Source organism: Neoarius graeffei, chromosome 16, assembly GCF_027579695.1.
Source record: "Neoarius graeffei isolate fNeoGra1 chromosome 16, fNeoGra1.pri, whole genome shotgun sequence".
NCBI lineage: Eukaryota > Metazoa > Chordata > Actinopteri > Siluriformes > Ariidae > Neoarius > Neoarius graeffei.
Window position 1 is genome coordinate 62,533,165 of NC_083584.1, and position 25,197 is coordinate 62,558,361.

General features: G+C 41.4%; 1 protein-coding gene across 1 annotated transcript in view; it reads right to left on the minus strand.

Moving 5' to 3' along the window:
- Positions 1-25,197, minus strand: part of scaf4b (SR-related CTD-associated factor 4b) — a 118,603-nt gene that overhangs the window by 51,903 nt on the left and 41,503 nt on the right. Inside the window, exons 2-9 of the mRNA XM_060943355.1 lie at positions 24,488-24,571; positions 24,315-24,359; positions 24,045-24,206; positions 23,848-23,977; positions 14,134-14,279; positions 9,291-9,404; positions 9,069-9,151; positions 7,705-7,765 (exon numbers count right to left, since the gene is read on the minus strand). Coding sequence (XP_060799338.1) covers positions 7,705-7,765; positions 9,069-9,151; positions 9,291-9,404; positions 14,134-14,279; positions 23,848-23,977; positions 24,045-24,206; positions 24,315-24,359; positions 24,488-24,571 — 825 coding nt within the window. The remainder of the gene's footprint in view (positions 1-7,704; positions 7,766-9,068; positions 9,152-9,290; positions 9,405-14,133; positions 14,280-23,847; positions 23,978-24,044; positions 24,207-24,314; positions 24,360-24,487; positions 24,572-25,197) is intronic.

The following is a 25,197-nucleotide window of genomic DNA, read 5'->3' on the forward strand; positions in this document are numbered from 1 at the left end:
AGTATTAAGACATTTAATTTTAAATCACACTTGGATGACCCATGTGTAGGAATATAAAAAGTATTTTTGTTCATAAAGTAGGAAAGAAAAAATTAAATTAATGATTTGTGGTAATTAAAAACAAGATATTTAAAGAATACTTGGAATATTCAATCATAAAATAAATTGATTTCAAAAGATAGAGCAAAGAAAAACTCAGTCAGCATGAAATAACCTGGAAAATGAATGCGGGTCATTTTTGACCCATGTTGTGCATTAGAAGGGGTGTGCATTTGTTTTGCATCAAAGGGTTAAGCAGAACTTGGTCTATTTTACCGTTTTTTACGATAATTTCAATAGATTTTGTGAGACGTGTCAAGTTGGCATAGACGCGGGCGCTGCCATATTGTTTACGTGCGCAGTATACACTGCTACATGCATGGCTGCGCGAAGTTTCATTTCTTCCCGTTCATTTTCGTTGCCACCCGTGAAGACAAATGTAACTTGAACCGCTATTGGTCAGATAGATTAGACCCCCACGAAGTTTAAAACACTACATTCAGACTGCAACCTGAAACGACCCATATCCGATTTGTTGTGAAATCCGATTTTTTTGTTAGGCCGTTCACATTACCAATTATATGAGACTTGTATGCGATCTCCAATATGAACGGAAAACGACCCAAAAGTGTCCCGCATGCGCAAATTGACACGTAATAAGCACATCTACGTAATATGTAAACCAAAAAAAAAGCGCACTCTTCATGTTTAATGATTTTTGTTTGTTTGTTTAATTATCTGGTTAGTGTTAAAGTGTGAGGTCTCGTGTGTGTTTTTGTTTCTAAACCGAAATGAAAACGTGTAGCCTGGTAACGAGGGTTGACTCCTAAATGTCTCTCTAATTTCTATACAAGTGCACTACATGTTACTAGGAAGTAATGGATGTTTAAACTCTATATAGTGCACTCGAGCTTCAGTAGGCAGTCATTTGGGATACGGCCGCTGTATTACCAAACTCTTAATTCAGGCTTAATAATTTGCACATATTTATTTCGTCATATTAATAAACTTTTTCTACATTTTTATAAATATTTATTTAGATTGTTTATAGCCAGCTGAATTCTGCAACTTCTCTCAGTGCTGGCTCAAGGTGCAGAAACACCAGTGCAGTTTGCTATGGAGATGAGGCGAGACCTGGCGATGTGGTTTTTGTGGCGGCGGCGGAACTCACACAATAATCTGATTAATGTGGGCAGCAGACTAATGAGACCGAAGGCGTCAAATTACTGGAAATTTCCAGAACAATCTTATAATCTTGTAATACAGGATGGTTTAAGTTATAAATCAGTTATAGAAACTGTTTTATTTAATCAGGCTAACAGATCAACATCCAGGTCCCTACCAAATCCACCATTAGCTTGATCAATTCTATAAAAGTCTATTTAAATTCTGAAAACTGTATAAATGTTGTTGTTTTCCACCAAAGAGGCGGGATTAGCCAACGCAGAATAGTGACGTTTGTCTCTTGTTGATGACGTGTAGGTGGCATGAATGCGACCTGTCCGGTCAGACTGCAGTCGCATGTGAAAATATCGGATATGCATCGGAATTAGGACCACATATCCAAGCGGCCTGGGTCGCATGTGAAAAAATCGGATATGGGTCGTTTCAGGATGCAGTCTGAACATAGTCTTAGTCCTTGGCTTGACATTTCTGACAGCTATCAAAACAAACGGATATCGCTCAACAAGTATGATGAGCCAGAGCAGCCTGCAGGTGATGAGAGGGAGTATGTGGCAGGAGATGCAGAGCCCCAGGAGAGACAGAATGAAGAGGTGGAAGATGAAGATGACGAGGAGGCGTGGCATGATGTGGTGTATGACCTGACAGATGATGATGATCTGGATGAGGGTTTCGAAGATTGTGATGAGATGACTGAGGAAGAAGTTTATAGACAGTTGAAATTGATCACTCGTGTATAATATGGTTGTATAGACCCCTTCGCAGTAAACGTCATTCATACGTAAGAGGAAATTGCGCGCGCAGCCTGGACCCAAAAAAGACTCAGCGACGGTAGAGACGAGAAGAAATATCTGGAAGAAATGCCTAGTTGTTGTGTTGTCAGGTGTCAGAATCGTAGCAGCGATGGGGTTAAAATGTTCAGAATTCCAGCAGGATCTCACCCATTCCAAAAAAAAAAAATCGCCGTCTATGGCTACAAGCCATCAAACGTGTAGACTGGCATGAAAGCACTATGCGCGGGTTTGCGGCGCCCACTTCATCACAGGTACAGGGTCTCTGCACATTTCTGACCAGCAAAAATAATACTTTTTAAGACCATTTTAAGACCACTGAGTATAAAAAATAAGACCACTACCGCGGAACAAATACGTACAGTAAAAAAAAAAAAAAGCACACTCTAGGTTAAGTTCAAAGCATTTTTTTTAAATAAGTGCATCTTCTGCAGAACCCACAGTATTTCTGCCTTCAGCGTAGCGGTTGGGGCGAATGCCGCGAAAGCACTTGTGCTGGGACCCGGAGACCAGGGCTCGAAATTAACTTTTTTTCTTTGTGTCCCCCAGTGGTCCCGAATTCTGTGTTGTATTGTCCCGAATGGAAGCAATAGTGTCCCCATTTTTTTCCTCTCTGAAATAACCAGTGGTTAATATTATCATATGAAGTTACTATTATATTTGTAACTATGCGATTTTGAACCCTTTATATCATTTTTACAATAAGTCACAAGACACAAGCGACACATGTCCTATACATCATCTACTTCAAAATTACAGTTATTGCATTTTCAGTTTATTAAACTTTGGCGATCTCACTGTATGAATAGATACCCGTTTATTTAAAGGGGCCAACTAGCTCATTCAGAAAATGCTTCAACTCCCTACATCTGCAGTACACTTTAGTTGGAAATAAGACCCCTTTTATGTTCATTTCATCTGCTTGTGCCTTGAATATCTGTTGGCACTTATAAGGCCAACTTATCATTTTCACCATTACCGTTATCCATTTTATGAACTTTCCGTTATCCATTTTTTCCGTTATTCATTTTATCCATTTTTTCCGTTATCCAGCCACATCATTCCTGTAGTATTTTATAACGTGTCTAACAGTGTTCATTAAGTTCATTCAGTTGCTCGCGTTGCCTGCAGACCAGGCGATGACACTTTGGATCCTGAAGGTCCCGGAGACGTTATGTCTGGGCTTTCAGTTTCTTCCCCACGGTCGGTCCGCTTCAACCACTTAAGCATTTTTGTTCTGGCAAGAGTCGGCGCAGCGTGTGCGGTAGCAATTCCATTCCAAGTCCATATAATGCGGACTCCGGCCGAAGATTCTAGAACAGAATGCGCTGCTCTGTAGCCTACGGATGCAGGTGCATCGAAAGTGTAGCTACTATGTATTTTTCGCTGTTAACGTTTTAAAATTAAAATTGACAAATTAGGTGAATGTCTACGTATGTGTTACGGCTTTGTAAATAATATTAATGTAGAACTTTTTTTCTAGATCTATTTTTTTCCATTGTCCCGGGATTGTCCCAGATATAATTTTGTGTCCCGATGACATTTTTTATGGTCCCCGGGACGTCGGGACACCGTTAGTTTCGAGCGCTGCCGGAGACGCTAAAGCTGGCGTTGCACTTTTTGTGACCGTAGAGGCGAACATTGGCATGGGGACTGTTGTTGCCCGACTAGCAGCATAGCGCATATGCTTTTCCCCTTTCGAGTGAGCGTCAAGGGCTTTACAGCCCATTGTTGTTAACTTGATGTCTTTCCGACATACCTTACATCTCGCTTCATATTCTGAAGTTGCTGTTGTTAGCCAACTTTTGTATTTTGGCTCCTCAAGCCACTTGTTACTAAACTTACACTTCCCCATCTCCGCTCATGTTCAAGTTCAACCACTTCTTCCTCGTCTGCTCTACTCTCAATGGTTCTACTACATGGATAAAAGAACACACTGCCCCCTGTGGCGTGGTTCCTGCGCTATTAGAACTAGTGCTAGACACACAACGGCTCTTGTGCTACTTGTTCAGCATCTTGATAACAAACGACGCTGGTTGAATAAATAACGTTAGCGCGGAAAAAAAATCCAGACGTGTTTTTTTTTTTTTCATTTACCGTAGGCTACCCGGATGAAATTTAATACCTCCCATGTGAAATTTAATACCATAGCTCAAAAAATAGCGAAATATAATGCTTTTTAAGACCTTAAAAAACACATTAAAAATAAGACTTTTTAAGACTTTTTAAGGATCCGCGGAGACCCTGAGGTAAGATCAGGCTATTTATTAAATCTTTCTTTTTTATTCTTTCTAGTCTTCGTTTATTGATGTAGCAAAATACTTTGGTAGCGTTTGTCTGATTAGCTGGTCATAGTTACACAATGTAATGAATATTGTTAGCATGTTAGCTTAGCTTTGCATGCAGTTTTGTTTGTAGGAGAGGTCCCGCTTGACTCAAGCAGTCCAGATTTTGTGCCATCATTATTTGTGTATGCCGAAAATCACAATTTTAAAGCAAGGATGGAAAGGTAAAATTGTGTGCCCTCACTCTAAATGCCAACTTACGTTGACTGCTCTAACCTAGCTCCCGCCCCGTTCGGTTTCATTTCTGCTCTCTGCCTCTCGCTTTTTACGCAGCTCTGATTTCTCTTAGCTGCACTCTTTACACTATCATTCCTTTCATGCCATTACCTCCTGCAAATTGCTGTTTAGTGTTGGGATTTGCTGTTGTAGCTAAAGCCACATTGCCATCACATCACTGGCATAATTTGATTAAAACAAAATGAATATGAATGTCCCATTGTTAATCAAGTTGTACATGCCCGCACATAACAATCCTATGCGTCTAAAGACTTGTAGGCACGAAGTTTTTCGTGGGTGTACACTGAAGTCTGGTCAATAAGGTACGAGTATATCTGGCCATTGTATACCAGGGAACTTACTAACATCGTCCGTCCACTCTTTAATTAAATGCGGATCCGGTAGGCGATGTCCACTTGTTAGAGTTAACTTATTTATGTAGCATTCTCGATCTTGTAACGACAATTGTTTTGCATAATCTGACAGCTCATAATGCCGGTCTATGGGCAGCGCCATTGTTTCTGGGTCCAGGCTGCGCGCGCATCCTAGCAACGGTCGGTTTGTTTACAAACATGCGAAGGGGTCTATTATATGAATAATAGGGCTGTAACGATACACCCAACTCACGATTCGATTCGTATCGCGATTTTTGACCCACGATTCGATACACCCACGATTTTTTTAAAATGTTTTTTTAAAGTAGTAAATTTCACTTAACATTTACTTACTTACATTAACTATTTAATAAATAATTCAGACCACTGCAGAGAATGAGTAATATGTATGCAAAAATGAACAAATGTATATCCAAAGACTGTTTTATTTCTCAAAATAATACTGTTGAGCCGGAAGCTCTGTTTTTTTCGGTTCTGAAAAAGTCATTTTTCCAAATCATGTAAATCTGTTAAGATTTTTTTTTTTTGGGGGGGGGTGGGGGTGGTATAGGGGTGGCTCTCTCACTGTCTCACTCTCATAGGGCCAATGATTTTCTGTGATCGCGGAAAACAGATGGAAATTACGGAATTTTTATAGCGAAACGTTGCTCGCGTGTCAAAATGTAACTGCCGCAGAAGGCTTCCGCCCAAGCAGACATGCCTTCAGTGTTGCCAGATATTGCTAACGTTTTCCACCCCAAAATATGTTCAAAACCAGCCAAAAAGCACCTAAACCCGCCCAATCTGGCAACACTGCATGCCTTTCCGGTCAAGTGATTGTGATTGGCTTGTGGCACACCTAGCCAGCCAATGAGCTGCTTGTTTACAGATTCGCTCCCCGCGTCGCAACCAGAATGGCGACCGCTTAAAAGAAATGAATGCTCTGCCAGTGGCGAGTGTGGACGATGCGTGACTCGCAGAAGATTGTCGCAGGTCGGCGAAAAAACGACTTACTAATAGATATAAAAAAAAAAAGTAATTTAAGTAAGTTTAAAATGTAATTTAAATAAAAACAGCCTCTGTTTTTGGGCTGAGGAGAAGTTTGAAAGGGTGTACCGCGATTCTGCCTTCTTGTATCGCGACACGGATCGTGGCTCTGCGTATCGCGATTTCGATACGCATATTGTTACAGCCCTAATGAATAAATGTATAAAATCGGCTTGAAATTTGTAATTATAAAATATGGACCAGTGCTCCCAAATTCCCGTTTCGATCCCTGTTATTCGTTCATTTCTGCTCACTGCGGTTGTGTGTGTGTTCCTGTTCACAATGGAATATTCACACCAGTTCTTCTGGCATCAACAACCATGACACGGTCACTGAGATCACACTGTGAGCATTAACTAGAGTTCTTGTCCTGCATCTGAATGACGGTATACACGGTGCTCTCTCGCCACATGACCGGATACAAATCACATGAATGTGCAGCCGTTCTTAATAAAGTGGAATGCATATTCATCAGCTAGTGGAGCAAGTAAGAACAACAGCCAGTGTGCTGCCCAGTTAGCATCATGGTTTAGCTGCCTGGAAGTCGAAACTGACAAAAGTGATAGCTTTCACATACAAGTGTGTCAGAAAGACTACAGGAAACAATGGTGGATGGGTGTGTATCCGTCACCCTTATGCTCTTCTGGTTGAACATACAGTTGTGGTCAGAAGTTTACATACAGCGACATGAATGTCATCTTGGATGTGAATGTCATGGCAATCTTTGGGCTTTCAGTCATTTCTCTGAACTGTTCTTTTTCTGTGGCAGAATGATTGCACAGCATACAGCTTTAATTAAAAAAAAAAAAAACACTAGAATTTGGTGCACAAGTTTTAATTTTATTTGGGCTTTCTGAAATCAGCACAGGGTCAAAAATGTACATACGCTCACTTAGATTATTAATTCAGAGGTGCTGAAACTTCCAAAATGTCTCTTATCTTGCCAAGGCCGAGGTCTCTTAACTTCCTGTTAGTGATCATGACTGACTACAGCTGGTAGCTTCTCTGTGCCTTCATAAAAAGGGTTTGTTATTGACCAACACACAGTAAAATGGGAAAGTCCAAGGAGCTCAGTGCAGATCTGAGAAAGAGGATCGCAGATATACACAACTCCGGAATGTCTCTTGGAGCCATTTCTAAACAACTGCAAATTCCAAGATCAGTTCAAACAATTGTATCCAAGTTATTGTCATGTGTAGTCACTTTGCCAAGCCACGTTGCTTCAAGAAAACCCAAACTGTCACCCTCAGCTGAAAAGAAATTGGTTTGGATGGTCAGGAACAACCTGGGAACCACCATGGCACAGCCCTGCCATGAACTGGAAGCTGATGGATCACTGTCTACAGTTCAGATCACCATGGACTAAGAGCCTGCTATCCAAGAAATAACCCCCTGCTCCAAAATTGACACCTTCAAGCGTAACTAAAGTTTGAAGCTGACCATACAGGCAAAGAAAAAGCCTTCTGGAGGAAAGCTGTATGGTCAAATTAAATCGCAATATACAGTATGTGTATTACCATCATATAACAAGGCCTTTTGCCAAGCTTCGAGAAATTCGTCCAAAAATTGTGAGAGGAGTTGATGTCAGAAGGTGAGCACCCTCTCTGGGACGGACAGAAATCGCCACGACAATCCCCCTTTGGGTCTTTTGGACAGCGGGGGATTTTAAAAAAATAAATGAAAACAAGCCACACACAAAGCCCCTCTTACCTGGTTGGAAGGTTGTCCGAGATGATGACCCTGGAGAGCTAGCTGCAGATCTGGAAGTTGTCTGGACAGAAGAAAAGCATGTGCGTGTGTGTTAATACCGCAGCTCAGTTATAATTAACGTTTCTCTGGCTTTGTCTCAAACACTAGTGTTTAATGGACAAACTCATCTCAGAGATCTACACAGTAGTTGAGAAAACATCTAAGAACACCTGGGTCCGAATACGCATACTTCCATACTGTCAGTACGCAAAAAGCCGTATGTAGGGTGTCCGAGTCAGCGTTGTAGTCGAGTCACTAAACCTCGAGTCCGAATCATTAAAGAAAATTCCGAGTCTGAGAAAAAGACTCAAACCGCACCGTTTGATGGTGGCTGTTGCTGCATTTATATGAAACCGTTTACGGAGCGCGCCCGAGAGTCTATCTGATGCACACGCCAAGGTGCGCGCAAGAGTGTCACACCTGCACGAAATTAGCACAAAAATTTACGTAGATATAAACATCTCATCTCATCATCTCTAGCCGCTTTATCCTTCTACAGGGTCGCAGGCGAGCTGGAGCCTATCCCAGCTGACTACGGGCGAAAGGCGGGGTACACCCTGGACAAGTCGCCAGGTCATCACAGGGCTGACACATAGACACAGACAACCATTCACACTCACATTCACACCTACGCTCAATTTAGAGTCACCAGTTAACCTAACCTGCATGTCTTTGGACTGTGGGGGAAACCGGAGCACCCGGAGGAAACCCACGCGGACACGGGGAGAACATGCAAACTCCGCACAGAAAGGCCCTCGCCGGCCACGGGGCTCGAACCCGGACCTTCTTGCTGTGAGGCGACAGTGCTAACCACTACACCACCGTGCCGCCCAGATATAAACATCTTATGGCAAATTATCATGGCATGTTACAAAAAATAAAAGAAAAAATCCAAATCCTTGTCTCCAATTTATGAGTCCAAGTCATCAGTGATCAAGTCCAAGTCAATCACGAGTCCTTAAAATCAGGGCACGGGTCGGACTCGAGTCAGAGTCCTGGACTTCAATACTGGTCCAAATCCTCAGGAGGCATTTAACAGTCTTCAAAATCAGTACGTGGATGATCTTCTACATCTGCAGGATACAAACACACCACGTTACCCAGAATTCAGCCAGAGCCACTGAGTAACTGAAGACGTCCCCCAGGTGAAATGGAGAGAAGATGGTGGCTGTTGCAGTGGTGCAACGATAAAAACATCGCCGTCTAGCTTTTTAAATATGAAAACATGACTGCTGGAAGTAATGTAGGAGCTGCCAACCAATCAGAAAGGAGAATTCAACAGCGCTGCAGATTAAAGAGGATAAATAATACTACAATGTACGTACATGGACGAAGTGGGAGACATTTCCACCGGCTGTGGTTCCTCAGCATCTGGTTCCTCATCATAGTCGAATCGTTCCTGCAGCACCTGATGGGGGGACAAACACACACACACACACACACACTATTTAGTTAAATGGAAAACAACTGCATTAACAATATACAAGAGATATAGACTAATGAAAACAGTTAATAATAATGATCATCAACCTGTGTACGGACATTACCTTAGAGATTGTGCTATTCTGTGGGGCAGGGCCGGTGTTAGCCATGCTAGCGGTATTAGCCGTGCTAGCCTGTGTAGCGCCTCCCTGCTGGAGAGTCTGCAGAATCTGCTGGAGCTAAACAGAGAGCACACACCAGGTCAATTTCACACACAATTTTTTGAACAGCATGGTCAACTTTTTTTTTTTAATAAAGTTTTGCCCGTCACATTACATACACTACCGTTCAAAAGTTTGGGGTCACTTTGAAATGTCCTTATTTCTGAAAGAAAAGCACTGTTCTTTTCAATGAAGATCACTTTAAACTAATCAGAAATCCACTCTATACATTGCTAATGTGGTAAATGACTATTCTAGCTGCAAATGTGTGGTTTTTGGTGCAATATCTCCATAGGTGTATAGAGGCCCATTTCCAGCAACTCTCACTCCAGTGTTCTAATGGTACAATGTGTTTGCTCATTGCCTCAGAAGGCTAATGGATGATTAGAAAACCCTTGTACAATCATGTTAGCACAGCTGAAAACAGTTGAGCTCTTTAGAGAAGCTATAAAACTGACCTTCCTTTGAGCAGATGGAGTTTCTGGAGCAGCACATTTGTGGGGTCGATTAAATGCTCAAAATGGCCAGAAAAATGTCTCGACTATATTTTCTATTCATTTTACAACTTATGGTGGGAAATAAAAGTGTGACTTTTCATGGAAAACACAAAATTGTCTGGGTGACCCCAAACTTTTGAACGGTAGTGTACAGATCCATTGTGTCTCACCCTGTAAGATACACAGTATTGATGACTTGCAGCCACGTGATCGAAATGTGCTAGGTCATGAGGTCCACCATGATGGTGGATTTACAAAGCAACTCAGACGGCAGCCGCTGAAAGCGCATCTGTAAACAATGCTGAATTTTCTCACTATCACCATGATTTGAACGCTCGAGGGAAGACTCAATACAAAGAGAAGATAGATATATATGTGGTTTTGACCTATAATATTGAAAAAAGGCAGACTTCTCTGAAGACACTTCTACTGACCACCGAGTACGAATACAGGTTGTTTCGTCCCATGCCTTTTCGTCCAATTGTTAAAGGAGAACTGAAGGCAAATTTTGCAGCCTTATGATCAAAATTCTCTCTCATTTTATTAAATATACGAACGCATTTTTTTATCGATATTTTGTCGCTACTATAGCAAGTTACGAGTGTTTGAAATATGCTCTGTAATATATCAGTCCGTATGTCAAAGCGATGGCCGTAAACAAGATTCGTTGAGACCTGTGTGAGACATCGTAGGACGGAAGTAAAACGTACAGCGGAAATCAAAGTGACCGACATCTGCCAACATTGTCAAAAGACGCACGCGCCCTCTTTCGAATGCTGACGTAATCAAGCTGGAAGTTTTGTTTGTTTTGATAGCAATCAGGAAAGTTTTAAAAAAGTAGGCAGTAATTGTCATTTAAAATCGTTTTTGTGCAATACTTCGTTTGGAAAACAGTTTTCAAAATGGCAGCGCTGACACCTGGCTGACACATCACGTTTCGAAGTCTCGCACAAGTCTCATGAAGATCGCGCGGATAAGCGACGCCTGCCGTGGACCAAATGAACTAAATTCAACACGGATAAAAACCGAATAGGCCGATAAGTATAATATTTAATTGCGATTAGTTGCCGATAGGAGTCACGATATAAGGTTACTAAAACTGAAAACATGATTGAATAACACGTTAAGAAATAAAGCAAGTTTAAAAATGACTTCAGTTCTCCTTTAAGACATTTCGTCCAAAGCCTTTTTCATATGCACTATCAGTTATTTGTTCGAAAAAGAGGAGGAATTCTCAATGGAATTTGACTGAAGCAAAACACAGTTTTGGAAAGCAAATGAGTGCCACAGTACGTGCGCTTCGACACTAAATAGTGTACTAAGGGGGGTAACTACGTCAGCCCGTGCCACTTGCTGACCCTGGGATGAGTTTAACTCTTGCTATTGCAGGCCGCTCGCTTGCATGTCTATGTTTCTGACTGGATCATATTAAATCTTTAGGCGCGGAGCAGCGCTCTCACGGGAGCTTTGTTCACGACTCCCAGGCTGAGGCGCGGTCCTACCAACCCAAGACCGTCCTCTTTCAAAAGCGGAGGCTTAGAGGGAGGTGCCTGCCAAATTTGGCTTCGCTGTGAGCTCCCCTGGTCGAGTTATTAATTTTTAAAGCCGGCTGGATCACGTTAAATCTTCAGGTGCGGAGCAGCGCTTCATTTGTGAACACTAATACCTGAAAATAAAATAAATGATAGTGCGTCTGAAAAAGGCTTTGGACGAAACGTCTTAACTATTAGACGAAATGGTCATTGGCCAAAGTGTCCTGATCCCCTCGTCTCCTCTCCGTACTAAGCCTCAGAGTTTCCTCGCCCTCTTTCTGGATCACGGACGGAATTCGAAAAAATCTGAACGCGTCACGGTCACGAGTACTGCTTTGACCACAACCAGATGCAGCACAAAGATATGGCAGAGCTAAAAGAACGCATAGACAGGAGTATGACTGTTTGCTCAGGGTCGGCCCACTTACACACATCCTGCTACACAAGAATAAACAGTCATTGCATCATTATCTTGGATGGAGGAAAAGCACGAACCGTAATATATACAGGGATTAAATGTAATGTCAAAAGGCTACGGTTAGTAACAAGTTCGCAGCTTAGCCTAATACGCAGTTTCTTACGTTAAAGTTGCGAACTTGTTACTAACCGTAGCATGTCTGTGAAGATTCTCAATCATCCAGGTCATAGTAAACTGTGGGTGGTAGAAAAGGGCAACTGGACTTGCTTGAAGATTCTTGAAAACGTTTCACCTCTCGTCCAAAAGGCTTCCTCAGTTCTGTCTGCCTAATAGGGAGTATCAGATATTTATCCTCTCCTGGCTCAGAATCAGAATTCTGATGACCAGCTCATCTAAGGTGTCACTGAGGCATCATGTTGGTGTGGGTCGCTGGAGGCTGGGTGTGAATGGCGAGTCATTAGGGTGATCAAAGGATTGCCCGTTAGGGTGATCAATGGCAATCTGACTCTCTCTGTCCTCCTGTGAGTCCCCGAAAACAGCTGGGTCCTGGCGTACACCCAGCCGTCTGGGAAGAGTGTCCAAGACCACCTTGTAGATGGTTGACAAATGATGTCTTAGACCCCCACCTCTGTTCAGTGATGGCCGTTCCAGGTTTACAAAAATGGCTTCTTTGACTCCTCGCTCATACCAACGATCCTCTCTGGCTAAAATGCGTACGTCACAATCCCGAAATGAGTGTCCTTCATTGTTAAGATGAATGTAGACAGCCGAGTCCTGGCCTGAGGAGCTGGCTCTCCTGTGTTGGGCCAAGCGCCTGTATAGCGGTTGCTTCGTCTCCAATATACGAATTTGTGCAATTCTCACTGCACTGAATTGCATACACTACGTTGTCCTGTTTGTGTCTGGCTATTCTGTCCTTAGGGTGGACCAGTTTCTGCTTCAGGGTGTTACTGGGTCTGAAATGTACCGGAATGTTGTGTTTGTAGAAGATCCTCCTGAGTTTCTCAGATAGACCAGAAATGTAGGGAATGACAATGTTCTTGCGTTTGCTCCTGTTATCCTCCTTGTCCGTTATGTTCCTTTTTCTGCTCTTTAGGAAAGCCCAGTTGGGATACCCGCAATTCTGAAGTGCTTTCTTGATATGGTTCTGCTCCTTCTCTTTTCCCTCTAATGTTGTAGGAATGTTCTGAGCCCTGTGTTGCAAGGTCCTAATGACCCCCAATTTATGTTCCAGTGGGTGGTGAGAGTCGAAAAGTAGGTACTGGTCTGTGTGTGTGGGTTTCCGGTAGACCTCGATACTAAGGCTTCTGTCTTGTCTAATGTGTACATCACAATCCAAGAAGGCTAGATTATTCCCACTGACATCCTCCCGAGTGAAGTTGATGTTGCTATCCACTGCACTGATGTGTTTCGAGAAAGCTTCCACCTCCTGGCCTCCTCAGGCCAGGACTCGGCTGTCTACATTCATCTTAACAATGAAGGACACTCATTTCGGGATTGTGACGTACGCATTTTAGCCAGAGAGGATCGTTGGTATGAGCGAGGAGTCAAAGAAGCCATTTTTGTAAACCTGGAACGGCCATCACTGAACAGAGGTGGGGGTCTAAGACATCATTTGTCAACCATCTACAAGGTGGTCTTGGACACTCTTCCCAGATGGCTGGGTGTACGCCAGGACCCAGCTGTTTTCGGGGACTCACAGGAGGACAGAGAGAGTCAGATTGCCATTGATCACCCTAACGGGCAATCCTTTGATCACCCTAATGACTCGCCATTCACACCCAGCCTCCAGCGACCCACACCAACATGATGCCTCAGTGACACCTTAGATGAGCTGGTCATCAGAATTCTGATTCTGAGCCAGGAGAGGATAAATATCTGATACTCCCTATTAGTCAGACAGAACTGAGGAAGCCTTTTGGACGAGAGGTGAAACGTTTTCAAGAATCTTCAAGCAAGTCCAGTTGCCCTTTTCTACCACCCACAGTTTACTAACCGTAGCCTTTTGACATTACATTTAATCCCTGTATATATTACGGTTCGTGTTTTTCCTCCATCCAAGATAATGATGCAATAACTGTTATTCTTGTGTAGCAGGATGTGTGTAAGTGGGCCGACCCTGAGCAAACAGTCATACTCCTGTCTATGAGGCATTTCCTAAAATGTGGAGCTTATTATTTATAAATAAATAAATAAATAAATGTGCGCGCTGTGTCTGAAACAGTCACACTGCAGTTGTAATAAGACACGTGTGTGTGTGCGAGACGTGTATTTAATGTTCTCAGGTCCACTTCACTCACATCGAGGCCCTGAGCAGACTGGAGGAACTGAGCCACTGCAGCGAGCGTCACGTTGCTCTGCTGTTCTGCTGGGTTCTGAGATACAGGAAGTGAGGCTGGTTCTGGTTCTGGTGTTGGCTGAACACACATTGCTTCAGGTGGAGATCCTGAGGGGATGGGGACACACACACACACACACACACACACACACACACACACACACACAGCATTGAAAAGCTGGGCTAAAAATTAACTTCAGTGCTTTGTCCCCACTTGCACAATGCAGCGGCTAGGGTTCTCACATGAACAAAAAGAACAGAGCACATTACTCCAATTCTAAGGTCCCTTCACTGGCTTCCAGTAAGCTACAGAATTGACTTTAAAGCATTGCTGCTGGTGTACAAATCTCTAAATGGTACAGGGCCCAATCACCTCTCTGATATGTTGCAGCGGCCTAACCCAATCAGATCTACCAGATCGCAACAGAAAAATTTACTGGTAAAACCTGTTGTTAAAACAAAGTGTGGTGAAGCAGCTTTTAGCTACTCTGCAGTACAGCTATGGAACCAACTGCCAGAGGACATTAAACATTCTCCTGCTGTTGGCAGCTTCAAATCTAGGTTAAAGACCAAGCTGTTCTCAGATGCTTTCTGCTAAATTATTAACATTGCCATCTCTACATGTTTTAAACTCTTTACTTTTACAGTCTCTCCATGTTTTAAATTTTACTTAACTTTTATTCTATTTTATTCTGCTGGTTTTTTCTTTTACTGAACTTTTACTTTATTTTATTATTTTATTTCTACTATTGTTTAATTCTTATTATTTTTCTTCCCCATTTATTTTATGTAATTTTATTTTCTATTGTTTACTGTTTTGCTTTTACTTCTGTAAAGCACATTGAACTGCCACTGTGTATGAAATGTGCTATATAAATAAACTTGCCTTGCCACTTGGGTCAGTATCACGGAATTCTTAGTGACCCAGACCAAAATGAAGTGGCCCTTAAATTTCCTCTACTCAAACACACACCAAAAAAAAAAAAACCCACAAGAAGACTGAGTCATCTATATCCCCCGCCCTATATACCAACTATATACCAAGTTTCAAGATATTACGTGTCACATTTTTCAAGTTGTGCTGCAGGAACCCAACCCGACCTCTTTACACTGACCTCAGCAGCCCATGGCGTAAACCCACCGCATGTTTGGTCCAGGTGAGCTAAAAGTTAAAATTTCTCACATTTCTTCGTATCAAAAGGTCCAGAGACATTACTTAATCAACACATATACCAACTTTCAACACCAAACCACTCATTGTTTTCAAGTTCTCTTCCAGAAACAAAACCGACCCCCAAGACTAACCTGAGAGACTAAGTCTGAAATTGTTTCCATGGAAACATGAAAAATTTAAATTTCTTAGTATGAAAAGGCACATCTACTGTACATCCGTATCATGAATAGTTTTGGATATACGCTCCGGAAACGAACATTGCTCTTAGAAAATCTATTTTCTAGGTAAAAATTTGAAAGATACTTTCTTTCAAAAATCCAAAATAGCAAAAAGCACCAGTTCACATGTTGCTTGATATATACGTACACTACCGTTCAAAAGTTTGGGGTCACCCAGATAATTTTGTGTTTTCCATGAAAAGTCACACTTTTATTTCCCACCATAAGTTGTAAAATGAATAGAAAATATAGTCAAGACCTTTTTCTGGCCATTTTGAGCATTTAATCGACCCCACAAATGTGATGCTCCAGAAACTCAATCTGCTCAAAGGAAGGTCAGTTTTATAGCTTCTCTAAAGAGCTCAACTGTTTTCAGCTGTGCTAACATGATTGTACAAGGGTTTTCTAATCATCCATTAGCCTTCTGAGGCAATGAGCAAACACATTGTACCATTAGAACACTGGAGTGAGAGTTGCTGGAAATGGGCCTCTATACACCTATGGAGATATTGCACCAAAAACCAGACATTTGCAGCTAGAATAGTCATTTACCACATTAGGGCAAGGTCAAGGGGTAACGGAGTAACAAAATTGCTGTTTTTGGGCCATTACACTCAAACCAATTTGGATATGAAAATGACTTAAATACATTTTTAATAGGCCATATTAGTGCTTTTAAATGGTAAAAATTTTTCTTTGGATTTTGACACTTTTTGGGTGAAAACCACCAAAATAGGCCCGGTAACGGAGTAACCTGAAAACTACATCTGATTTTTGCATGTTTAGTCAGATAGGGATAACATGCGGTTTCCAGCACAAGAATGTAAAAGTGGCTATTTATTCTGTTAGTATATTGAGTTATCTATCCCCAAACAAAAAATTAGGGTGAAATTGTAACCCCTCTTGAATCAGGGACACTTTTTTTTAGCCTTGCGCGGTAACGGAGTAACAAGGCAACCTGGTCACGGAGTAACAAATAATTATGATGAGTGAGGGTTTGTTTAAAATGAATAATAAGCATTGTTTTATCTTATTTTCTTTATTAAAGTAATCAAATAACTGTTTTAAAGAGCAAAAGGGCTTCATTTATCTTTTAAGTTCATTCAGGTTCACAGTTAATTCATATTCACAGTTCATCATTCACAGGGACCAAAAGTTCATTCAAGTTCGTATCAAATTAATATTCACAGTTCATCAAAAGTTCTCATTTTATAGGAAGTTGGCAAACATCTCCCTAACCAAGTTAAAGTCAGTGGCAGTAAGTTTTAAGAGACTGGTCCTTGTGGATGAGGATGGAGCTGGAGCATCAATTTCTGCTAGAACGTGATCAAGTTTAGCAGAGTCAATGTCATTTGTTGTCTTGAAACCATTTGTTTCTTCGTCAACTTGCTCGAGGAATGAGAACACCCATTTTGACTTGTCCTTCTTATGCTCATGCAGGGCCTGTCCAATGAACCAGTAATGAGTTTTCTCCCAGTAGACAGCATACCATTTGCCAGCGACGACAAACGAAGCAGCTTCTTTTTCTTCCTCGCTGCTGGGATCAGGAACTGACTGGGATGGCACATACTCGATGATCGGAGTCTCATCTGCGATTGGTGTCTCATCTGGGATCGGAGTCTCATCTGATGGGTTGTTCTCGGGTTTGAATGTAGTGTCTTGGGTATCGATCGCAGCTTGAGGCAGGAGACAATGTGTGGACCCAACCTGCCTGGAGTAATTTGACACGGACACGACTCCATGACTTATTGTTCGAACACAGTGCACGTTGTGTGTACCGGGAACTGTGATCGCCGCACCCCACAGTTTGTCCAACTCTGGCTTCATGTCATTGATTTCAGCACTGCTTACATGAAGAATAGTTGTCGATTTCAGGAGCTCCTTGGCACAAGATGCGTATTCTTCTGCACTGGTGATGTGATAACGGCGACTCTTCACACCACTAAAAACAGTTCTTTTGACAGTTCCGCCAATACCATCAACGGCTCCTTTTCCGTGCGATGTTGCAAAGAAGTGCCAATGGATGCGTATGCCTTTCGATTCCAGCAAACTTGAGATGAACAAGAACATGTACTTCTGCTTGAAGTGCTGACCAGCGCCATCAGAGAAAATGTCTAGATCTGTAAGTTCACCTGGCATTGCCGCCCGCAGGTTGTCAATCAAAGTGTTCAAGAAGACGGCAGCAGTGTATTTATCGTGTGACTGGGTGTCAGATGTAATGCAGTATGACTTGGTATCTTCCATGATCCATGCGACAGCAGTGAAGATTGTCACCTGGATGTGACTCCAGTGCGCACTCTGTACCTCATCCTGCTCGATTATCGCAGCATTTTCACTAAAGTCAATCTGCATTACGGCGTGGTTGGGGCGAGGGTTCGAATAGGCCAGCACGAACTCAGCAGCCTGCTTGCTTTTGATGAAGCAGTGAATCTTGAAGGCGGGGAGCTTATCGGCAAGTAACTGCAATGCATCATTTACGGTTCCTGTTTCTTCCACTTTGGCCATCTTCCCTTCATCAGTACGAATCCACTTGAACCATTTGGCATTCTCGGACAACAGTTCATCATCATCAACCAGTTCTGCTAATGACTCGGTGCTTATCTTCCGCTGACAAGTTTCGCACTTCCCAAAAATACAGTTCTCATTGTCAATGTCACAGCACAATGTACGAAGGAGAAGTTTGTGATTGTCAGGAATGGTATTTATTCGACCGAGTCCTTGGAGTATAAGATTCACGTTTTCATGATATTGGCACACGCAAACATTGTGCGACATATCACTTCTGAACAGCACCACATCTGGCCGAAATGATTTGAAACTCGTCAGTTTGACAGAGTCATTTGGATTTTCTTCTTTATAGAGAGCAAATGCTTCCTGAATTGTCATTAAGAGGTAGTGGCGCTGTTCTTTGACTTTTTTTGCCATCTCTAACGACCGTTATGCTGTCCTTCCTGCCTGGGGCCGTCCAACTGATGTCTGACCGAAGGTAGAATTCCTGTATGCGATTTCGTATTTCATCTGGAATCTTATTAGCCGGTGGTGGTGGTGGGAGTTGTTCTGGTTCGGCAGCTTCTGGTTCCGCAGAATACTCTGCTTCAAATTGCTGGGTCAGTTTAGTAACAACCTTCCTTCGTTTGCGTGGAGATTGTGGAAGGGTATTAAGCGTACGCTTGACGGCACGATTGAGACTTGAGGGTGTACTGTATGCTTTAGCTTTGTTGTTTTCTGCTTTTTTGGCAGCCCGCCACGTCCGCATCCTATCTCTTGCCTTTTCATTATCAGCATCTTTTATTACATGAAGCCACCAATGCAAGTAGAGAAGACATGAATAAAAATTCTAAGTTGAACTGAAGAAGCCCACGAAGCCATGGAGGGTCAAAGATTGTGAAGTTGTCGAGTGCCCAGGGTGAATAAAGATATCATCTTACTGCATGTCTGTGATGTTTTAAGACTGGTATTGTGCTAATCTGCATTTCTATAACATAAAAATGGGAAAAACCGAAAAGAAATGCATTGAAAACATTGATTTAGTAAGTTAAAAGCTGATGTTACTCCGTGACTTAATCAGTTACTCCGTTACCTGGTAACGGAGTAACTGATTTGGACCACTGAACAAACAACCAAAAAAATTTTAAATCAAACAACTGATCTTAGAATCTGATTATAGGTCCAAAGAAGCTTTCTTTTTAAAAGTTTCACTTTTTCAAAATAAAAATTAGGCAAAAAAAATTTTAAAAATGGGTTTTTTTTGGTAACGGAATAACAATCAGGATTACCCAAGATTGTGAAATTCAGACCATTCAAAAACACCTTTTTTCAGATCAACCCCTAAAACTAAGGTTGTATGCTAATTTTATGATCATGGCAATGCAAATAATAGTTAAATGGATAAGATTTTGAATTAAACACTGAAGAAAAAACTTGAAGCAAAAATGCCAATATTTATGTGAAAAAATTAGTTCCGACATATTTACACACACCCCAATTCAAACAGCTCTCATTTTTTTCGTAGTGATCCAATTAGAGAAATTCAACTTCTTCCAGAAGGTTCAGACTAATACCTAAACATCTAGAATGAGCAAAAGTGCCTAAGACCATTTTGAATTTTTGCCATCGATGTTCACTTCCCCTTGACCTTGCCCATTAGCAATGTATAGAGTGGATTTCTGATTAGTTTAAAGTGATCTTCATTGAAAAGAACAGTGCTTTTCTTTCAAAAATAAGCACATTTCAAAGTGACCCCAAACTTTTGAACAGTAGTGTATACAAAAAGTTTCATGAAGAAGATCTCTTCAGTAGTTTTAAAGATACGGTCCGGAAACGAAAACCTGACCAGACGGACGGACCCACCCACCCCGTTTCTATATATCCTGCCAAACTTTGTTTGGGCGGGGGATAAAAATTAAAACCATTTTTATTTGAATAAACACCCCATGGTGTTTAACGTACACCCCCAGAAATGGATTAATCAACCAGGGATGAGAGCGGGCCCTGATGAAAAAAGCAGAAAGTTTGTAATGAGGGGGGTCTGGGGGACACACCCCCCGGGAATTTTTTTTCAAAATGAGACCTTACACACCCCTGCAATCTGAGCTGTGGTTAATTAAAACACCTGATGCCTATTTTAATACTTATTGAAATTAAAAAAAAAAAAAAAAACACTTGTATAGAACAATATGTATCAAAATCAATATGTGTATTGCATTAATTCAAAATAATATCTACATTTTATGTGGACTGGTTATTACTCAGTGTCAACATCACTTGTTTTTCTAAAAAAATGTCCATTAAAACCCATAGTTATTTACAGTTCCATTAATAATTCAAATTTTCATATATTCAATATATTGAATTAAATAAAAACATTCATATCTTATGGAAACTGACCTTTTCCTAATGTCCACATTACTTGTATATGATTTCTTCACAATGTCTATTTAAACTTTAAAGTTTTACAGTTAACACTGTCAGCTATCATTCAAATTATCATATATTCAGTGTACTGAATCAAACAAATGCATATTTTATGGGGACTGTCTTTATCCTACTGTCCACATCACTTGTATGTTTTTTTTCAAAAGGAAAATGTCTATTTACACTTTTTACAGTTAAAAGTTATTTCACAGTTCCCAGTTATTTTTGAAACAATTTTTCATTTGATCATTTAGACTTCAGCTTCTTGGCCAAAGCCAAAAGCTCATCAGTCCTCTCTTTTTTCCTTTTTTCCTTCATTAGCCAGCGCCTCCTGTGTTCTTACATGCTCTCCTCTCTTGCTTTCCTTTTGCTTTGCTAAACTTGTTTTTATACCAGCATCAATTTCACGTACCTTCGCTTCAACTCGCTTGTCAATCGTATTCGGCATCTTGAGAAAACACGCCGATTAGAGGAGCGTATTTTGATATGTAGCTCACGAACATGTGTAAGTTTTGATAAAAAAGTGGATGTGGGTGTGTTTGTAAAAACTGTTTTGATTGGCTATTATGGTCTCGACATCGATGTTTTGACCAATAACAATGTCAAATTTTACATCACATTCAACGAGATTTAAACGAGACTAAAGATGGCGACTTACAAATAATGTGTAACCATCGTTGGAGTTAATAAAGTTTGAACGGCATGAAGGAACATACCCCAACCCCCCGAAATAAATAAATAAATAAATAAATTCTCAACGGATTTGGCATAATATAAAAAGCTTGTTTTTTACTCAGAAAAAGCGGAAAACTCTCATCCCTGATCAACATTAATTCGATGTAACTGCTGTTTGGATGTTGTACATTATTCAAACATTACACTACACCACAGTCATTTGGCTCAAGTTTTTATTCTAAGTGACTAACAGTAAGTGCGTGTCGCCTCGCTAGCCGAGAGAATCCAAGAGCGAGAAGTGCTGAAGTACGAGTGGAAACAAATTGCCTACAAATACCATCCAATACCTGGATAGATCAGGGGATTTAACAAGTTGAAGCAGCTTGGATAAATACAAGGCCATCCTTAAAAAAAATCCGTTTCCTGTCCACCGGGTGAGCAAAAAATTTTCAGTCGGGAGGGAGGGATTTATTTATTTTTAATATATGGATGGATAAGAAATCGCAATGCTGTGTTTGCTTTTTCTTTCAGTACTTTTTTTATTACAAAAGCAGACACATTTAATAAAATATGACGGTTTAATCAACTGAAACTTGTACAAAAACTTTAAGTTGGCATTTTAAATGCTGACGGCAACATTTGCAAAACTTTTACAAAGGTGCTTAAAATGTCTGACACATGGACTTTCTGTAGTTCTAAATCGAGCGTTAGGCCGAGTTCGGATGAAATTACACTATTAAAATGATCACTGAATGATTTGTTTTTCTGAATCTTTACTATTCTGTTGTTCGCTAGAATACCATTTTGCGATTTCACACTTAAGCAAAATTGAAAACTCCGGATCTCCTTCCTTCATGGTGGCTGCCATTTTTTTGTGCCGCACGGCGCATGCGCAGAGCTGATTCAGTTCAAAGTGCGCGCGCTCGGCGGAGGCAGTAGTGTGTCGGGGCCGTCGGAGGGAACAGAAGCAGAGATGACGCTTATTTTGTCACCGGTAAACCAGTCTTCTCTCGTTCAATTACGTGCTGGCATCAAAAGACACCGTTGGTTGTAAATGAAGCCAAACTGAGTGGTTGGAGTGTATTTTCATACACAAATGGAGAAATGTTGGCTGAGTGTGTAATTGTGTCGCCCCACTGCAGACTGTTGTCGTTGTTAATTCATAGCATGCTCAGCTGCGTGAATGTGTCATGCACCGAAAATAAGAGATTTACAAGCCAGGAACGCCTCATGATGCAATACGCAAGAAAAGAAAGAAGATTTACTGCCATTTTACTTTGTATTTGAGTAAAGTGAATAAATAAATGGTCTGTGGAAAATACATTTAATCCTGGGAACTGCGTGCACAGGAGTTTATTTTGTGTTTACTCCCCCCGGCTGGCTACTTATTTGTCATGGCTGAGCCTTAGTGGAAAGCCCTGGGAATGCGGAAATGTCAAGTTCGATTTTAGATTTACGAACCCGAAAAAAAAATGTCGAAAAACCGGCGTTAAAAAAAAAAATTCAACCGCACAAACGGCACTCACCCGGCCGGTGGGCCAGAAACAGAACATTTTTTAATTATGGCCCAATCGACAAGGAATTATTTAAGTATGGTGTTTATAGTTTCCAAAGTTTGACAGCATTCGCGTTAAAATGGTGAGCCCGTGCTTCTCTTCTTGAGCCGATACAAGAGACGTTACAGTACAGTGGGCTGGTAGAGTTCTATTAGACTAGAGCTCTGTGCTGATGGTTAATATGGTTGTGGTATTTGGCGAACAAAATAGTAAAGCCACGGTGAGCCCCTCAAAACAACACGGAAAAGTTTAAAAGGCCCATGTTCTATCCAGCATGGCCGACTTCCTGTTAGGCGGAGTCAAATACAGGACAAAGTTCACTTTAAATCACTAGAGTATTGATCACACCAAATCTTGTGCCCATCCGAGCAACTTCATCTCAACCATAGCTTGTTCTCAGGGGCGCTACAGAGCCCCGGGACCACGCCCAGCCCCGGGACCACACCCAGCCCCTTGCTCAATGTAACTTTGTGATTTCACGCATGTGATCAGTGTACCAGAATTGAGTTTTCAAGCATCACAAGTGGCTCAAAAATGAGTTGGCATGCAGAGGAGAGGGAAAAAAAAAATAATAATAATAAAAAAGAAGAAAACATGCCAAAAACAATAGGGCTTTGCACCTCGGTGCTTGGGCCCTAAATAAATAAATATAATAGAAAATAAAGTCTTCCTTTTCAAATGACACCAAAGACTTTTGGAAAACAGCCCTTTTAGCCGACTTTGGAGCTCTATTTCTGCTACAGAACTCATTATGTTTCAGTCCATGTATATTTATTCAAATCAAAATTTTCGGTGAGAACTGATAAACGTTTTTATTTATAAAGGACACTGAACCTGTAGTATACGAACAACGTGAAAACCAATACTTGGAGCAATTTCTAATTTATTTCATTTTACAGAGCCCCAAAAAAAGAAGGAAAAAAAAAAAAGGGGCACAGTTTTGCACTGTTTATGACTGAGAAATAAAAGGAGTCTTTTCAGGTCACACATTTTTATAGTTCAAAGCTAATTCAGAACATTCTGAGAACTGAACCTGAATCGTTTAATCAGCATCACCGATCAAACTGACTTGTGACCGGAGTGTATTGTTACACCTCTAGGGTTTAACTATCTGTGTGTGTGTGTGTGTGTATACGTACCTCCCAGTGTACCACCATTCTCCATTACAGACACCACTGGAGCTGACCCCATGTCCACCAGCTGCTGAATGATGTCCAGACTGAACACAGAGTTCTTCTGCCACAGACTCAACACACGCAGGATCTTGTCCTGTAGACACACATCACATTTAAAGCCAGCAGAGATTTTTATTTTTGAGTGGAACAGAATTCAGTACCTTATCATCAGGAGGACACTCGTAAAGATTCTGAAAGGTGGCGCTGATGTTCTTCAGGAACCTCGGCCCGAATACGTCTTTATCTTCTCCAAACTGATGACGGGACTGTCGGATTATCGAATCCACCACATACAGACCGGGAACCTTCAGCTCAGGATTACACTGCATACACACCATAACCAAAAAAATTACAATTTTCCTTAAATGGTATATTTTCCAGATGACTGTACGATACGGAAATGTTACTAGACGATGTATTAAATTGCTCACCTTCTTGATGAACTTCTCAATGATTTGGACAACATGTTTATACAGCTGATTTAAAAGGAGAGAAGGGGGGAGAGAGGGAAAAAAAAAAAGAGTGGACCAGCACTGATTAAAAACAAGTCTTTAGCTCCTTTAGATTTGTTGAGAAGTGTATAAATTAATTTGAATAAATTCACCTTAATAGCCTTCATCCCAGCTTTGGTAATGGACATCATTTTCGCTCGAGAGATCGGCGGCTTCATGTCCAGCATGGACGCCATCTGAGAGCGAGAGGAACGTTAGGACCATGTTAAATCAAGAACGTCGTCGTCATCCTGCTGATATGCCAGTGCACAGTGGTGGGGGTGGGGCACAGCGAATTCGAACTCCATGAACACACTGACACAGTTAGGCCCTGTCCACATGGCAACGGATTCAGGTGAATCTGATAAAATTGTTTATCGTTTCGGCCTGGCGTCCACACGGCCAGCGCTCGAAACTAACGGTGTCCCGATGTCCCGGGGACCATAAAAAATGTCATCGGGACACAAAATTATCATATCTGGGACAATCCCGGGACAATGGAAAAAAACAGATCTAGAAAAAAAGTTCTACATTAATATTATTTACAAAGCCGTAACACATACGTAGACATTCACCTAATTTGTCAATTTTAATTTTAAAACGTTAACAGCGAAAAATACATAGTAGCTTCACTTTCGACGCACCTGCATCCGTAGGCTACAGAGCAGCGCATTCTGTTCTAGAATCTTCGGCCGGAGTCCGCATTATATGGACTTGGAATGGAATTGCTACCGCACACGCTGCGCCGACTCTTGCCAGAACAAAAATGCTGAAGTGGTTGAAGCGGACCGACCGCGGGGAAGAAACTGAAAGCCCAGACATA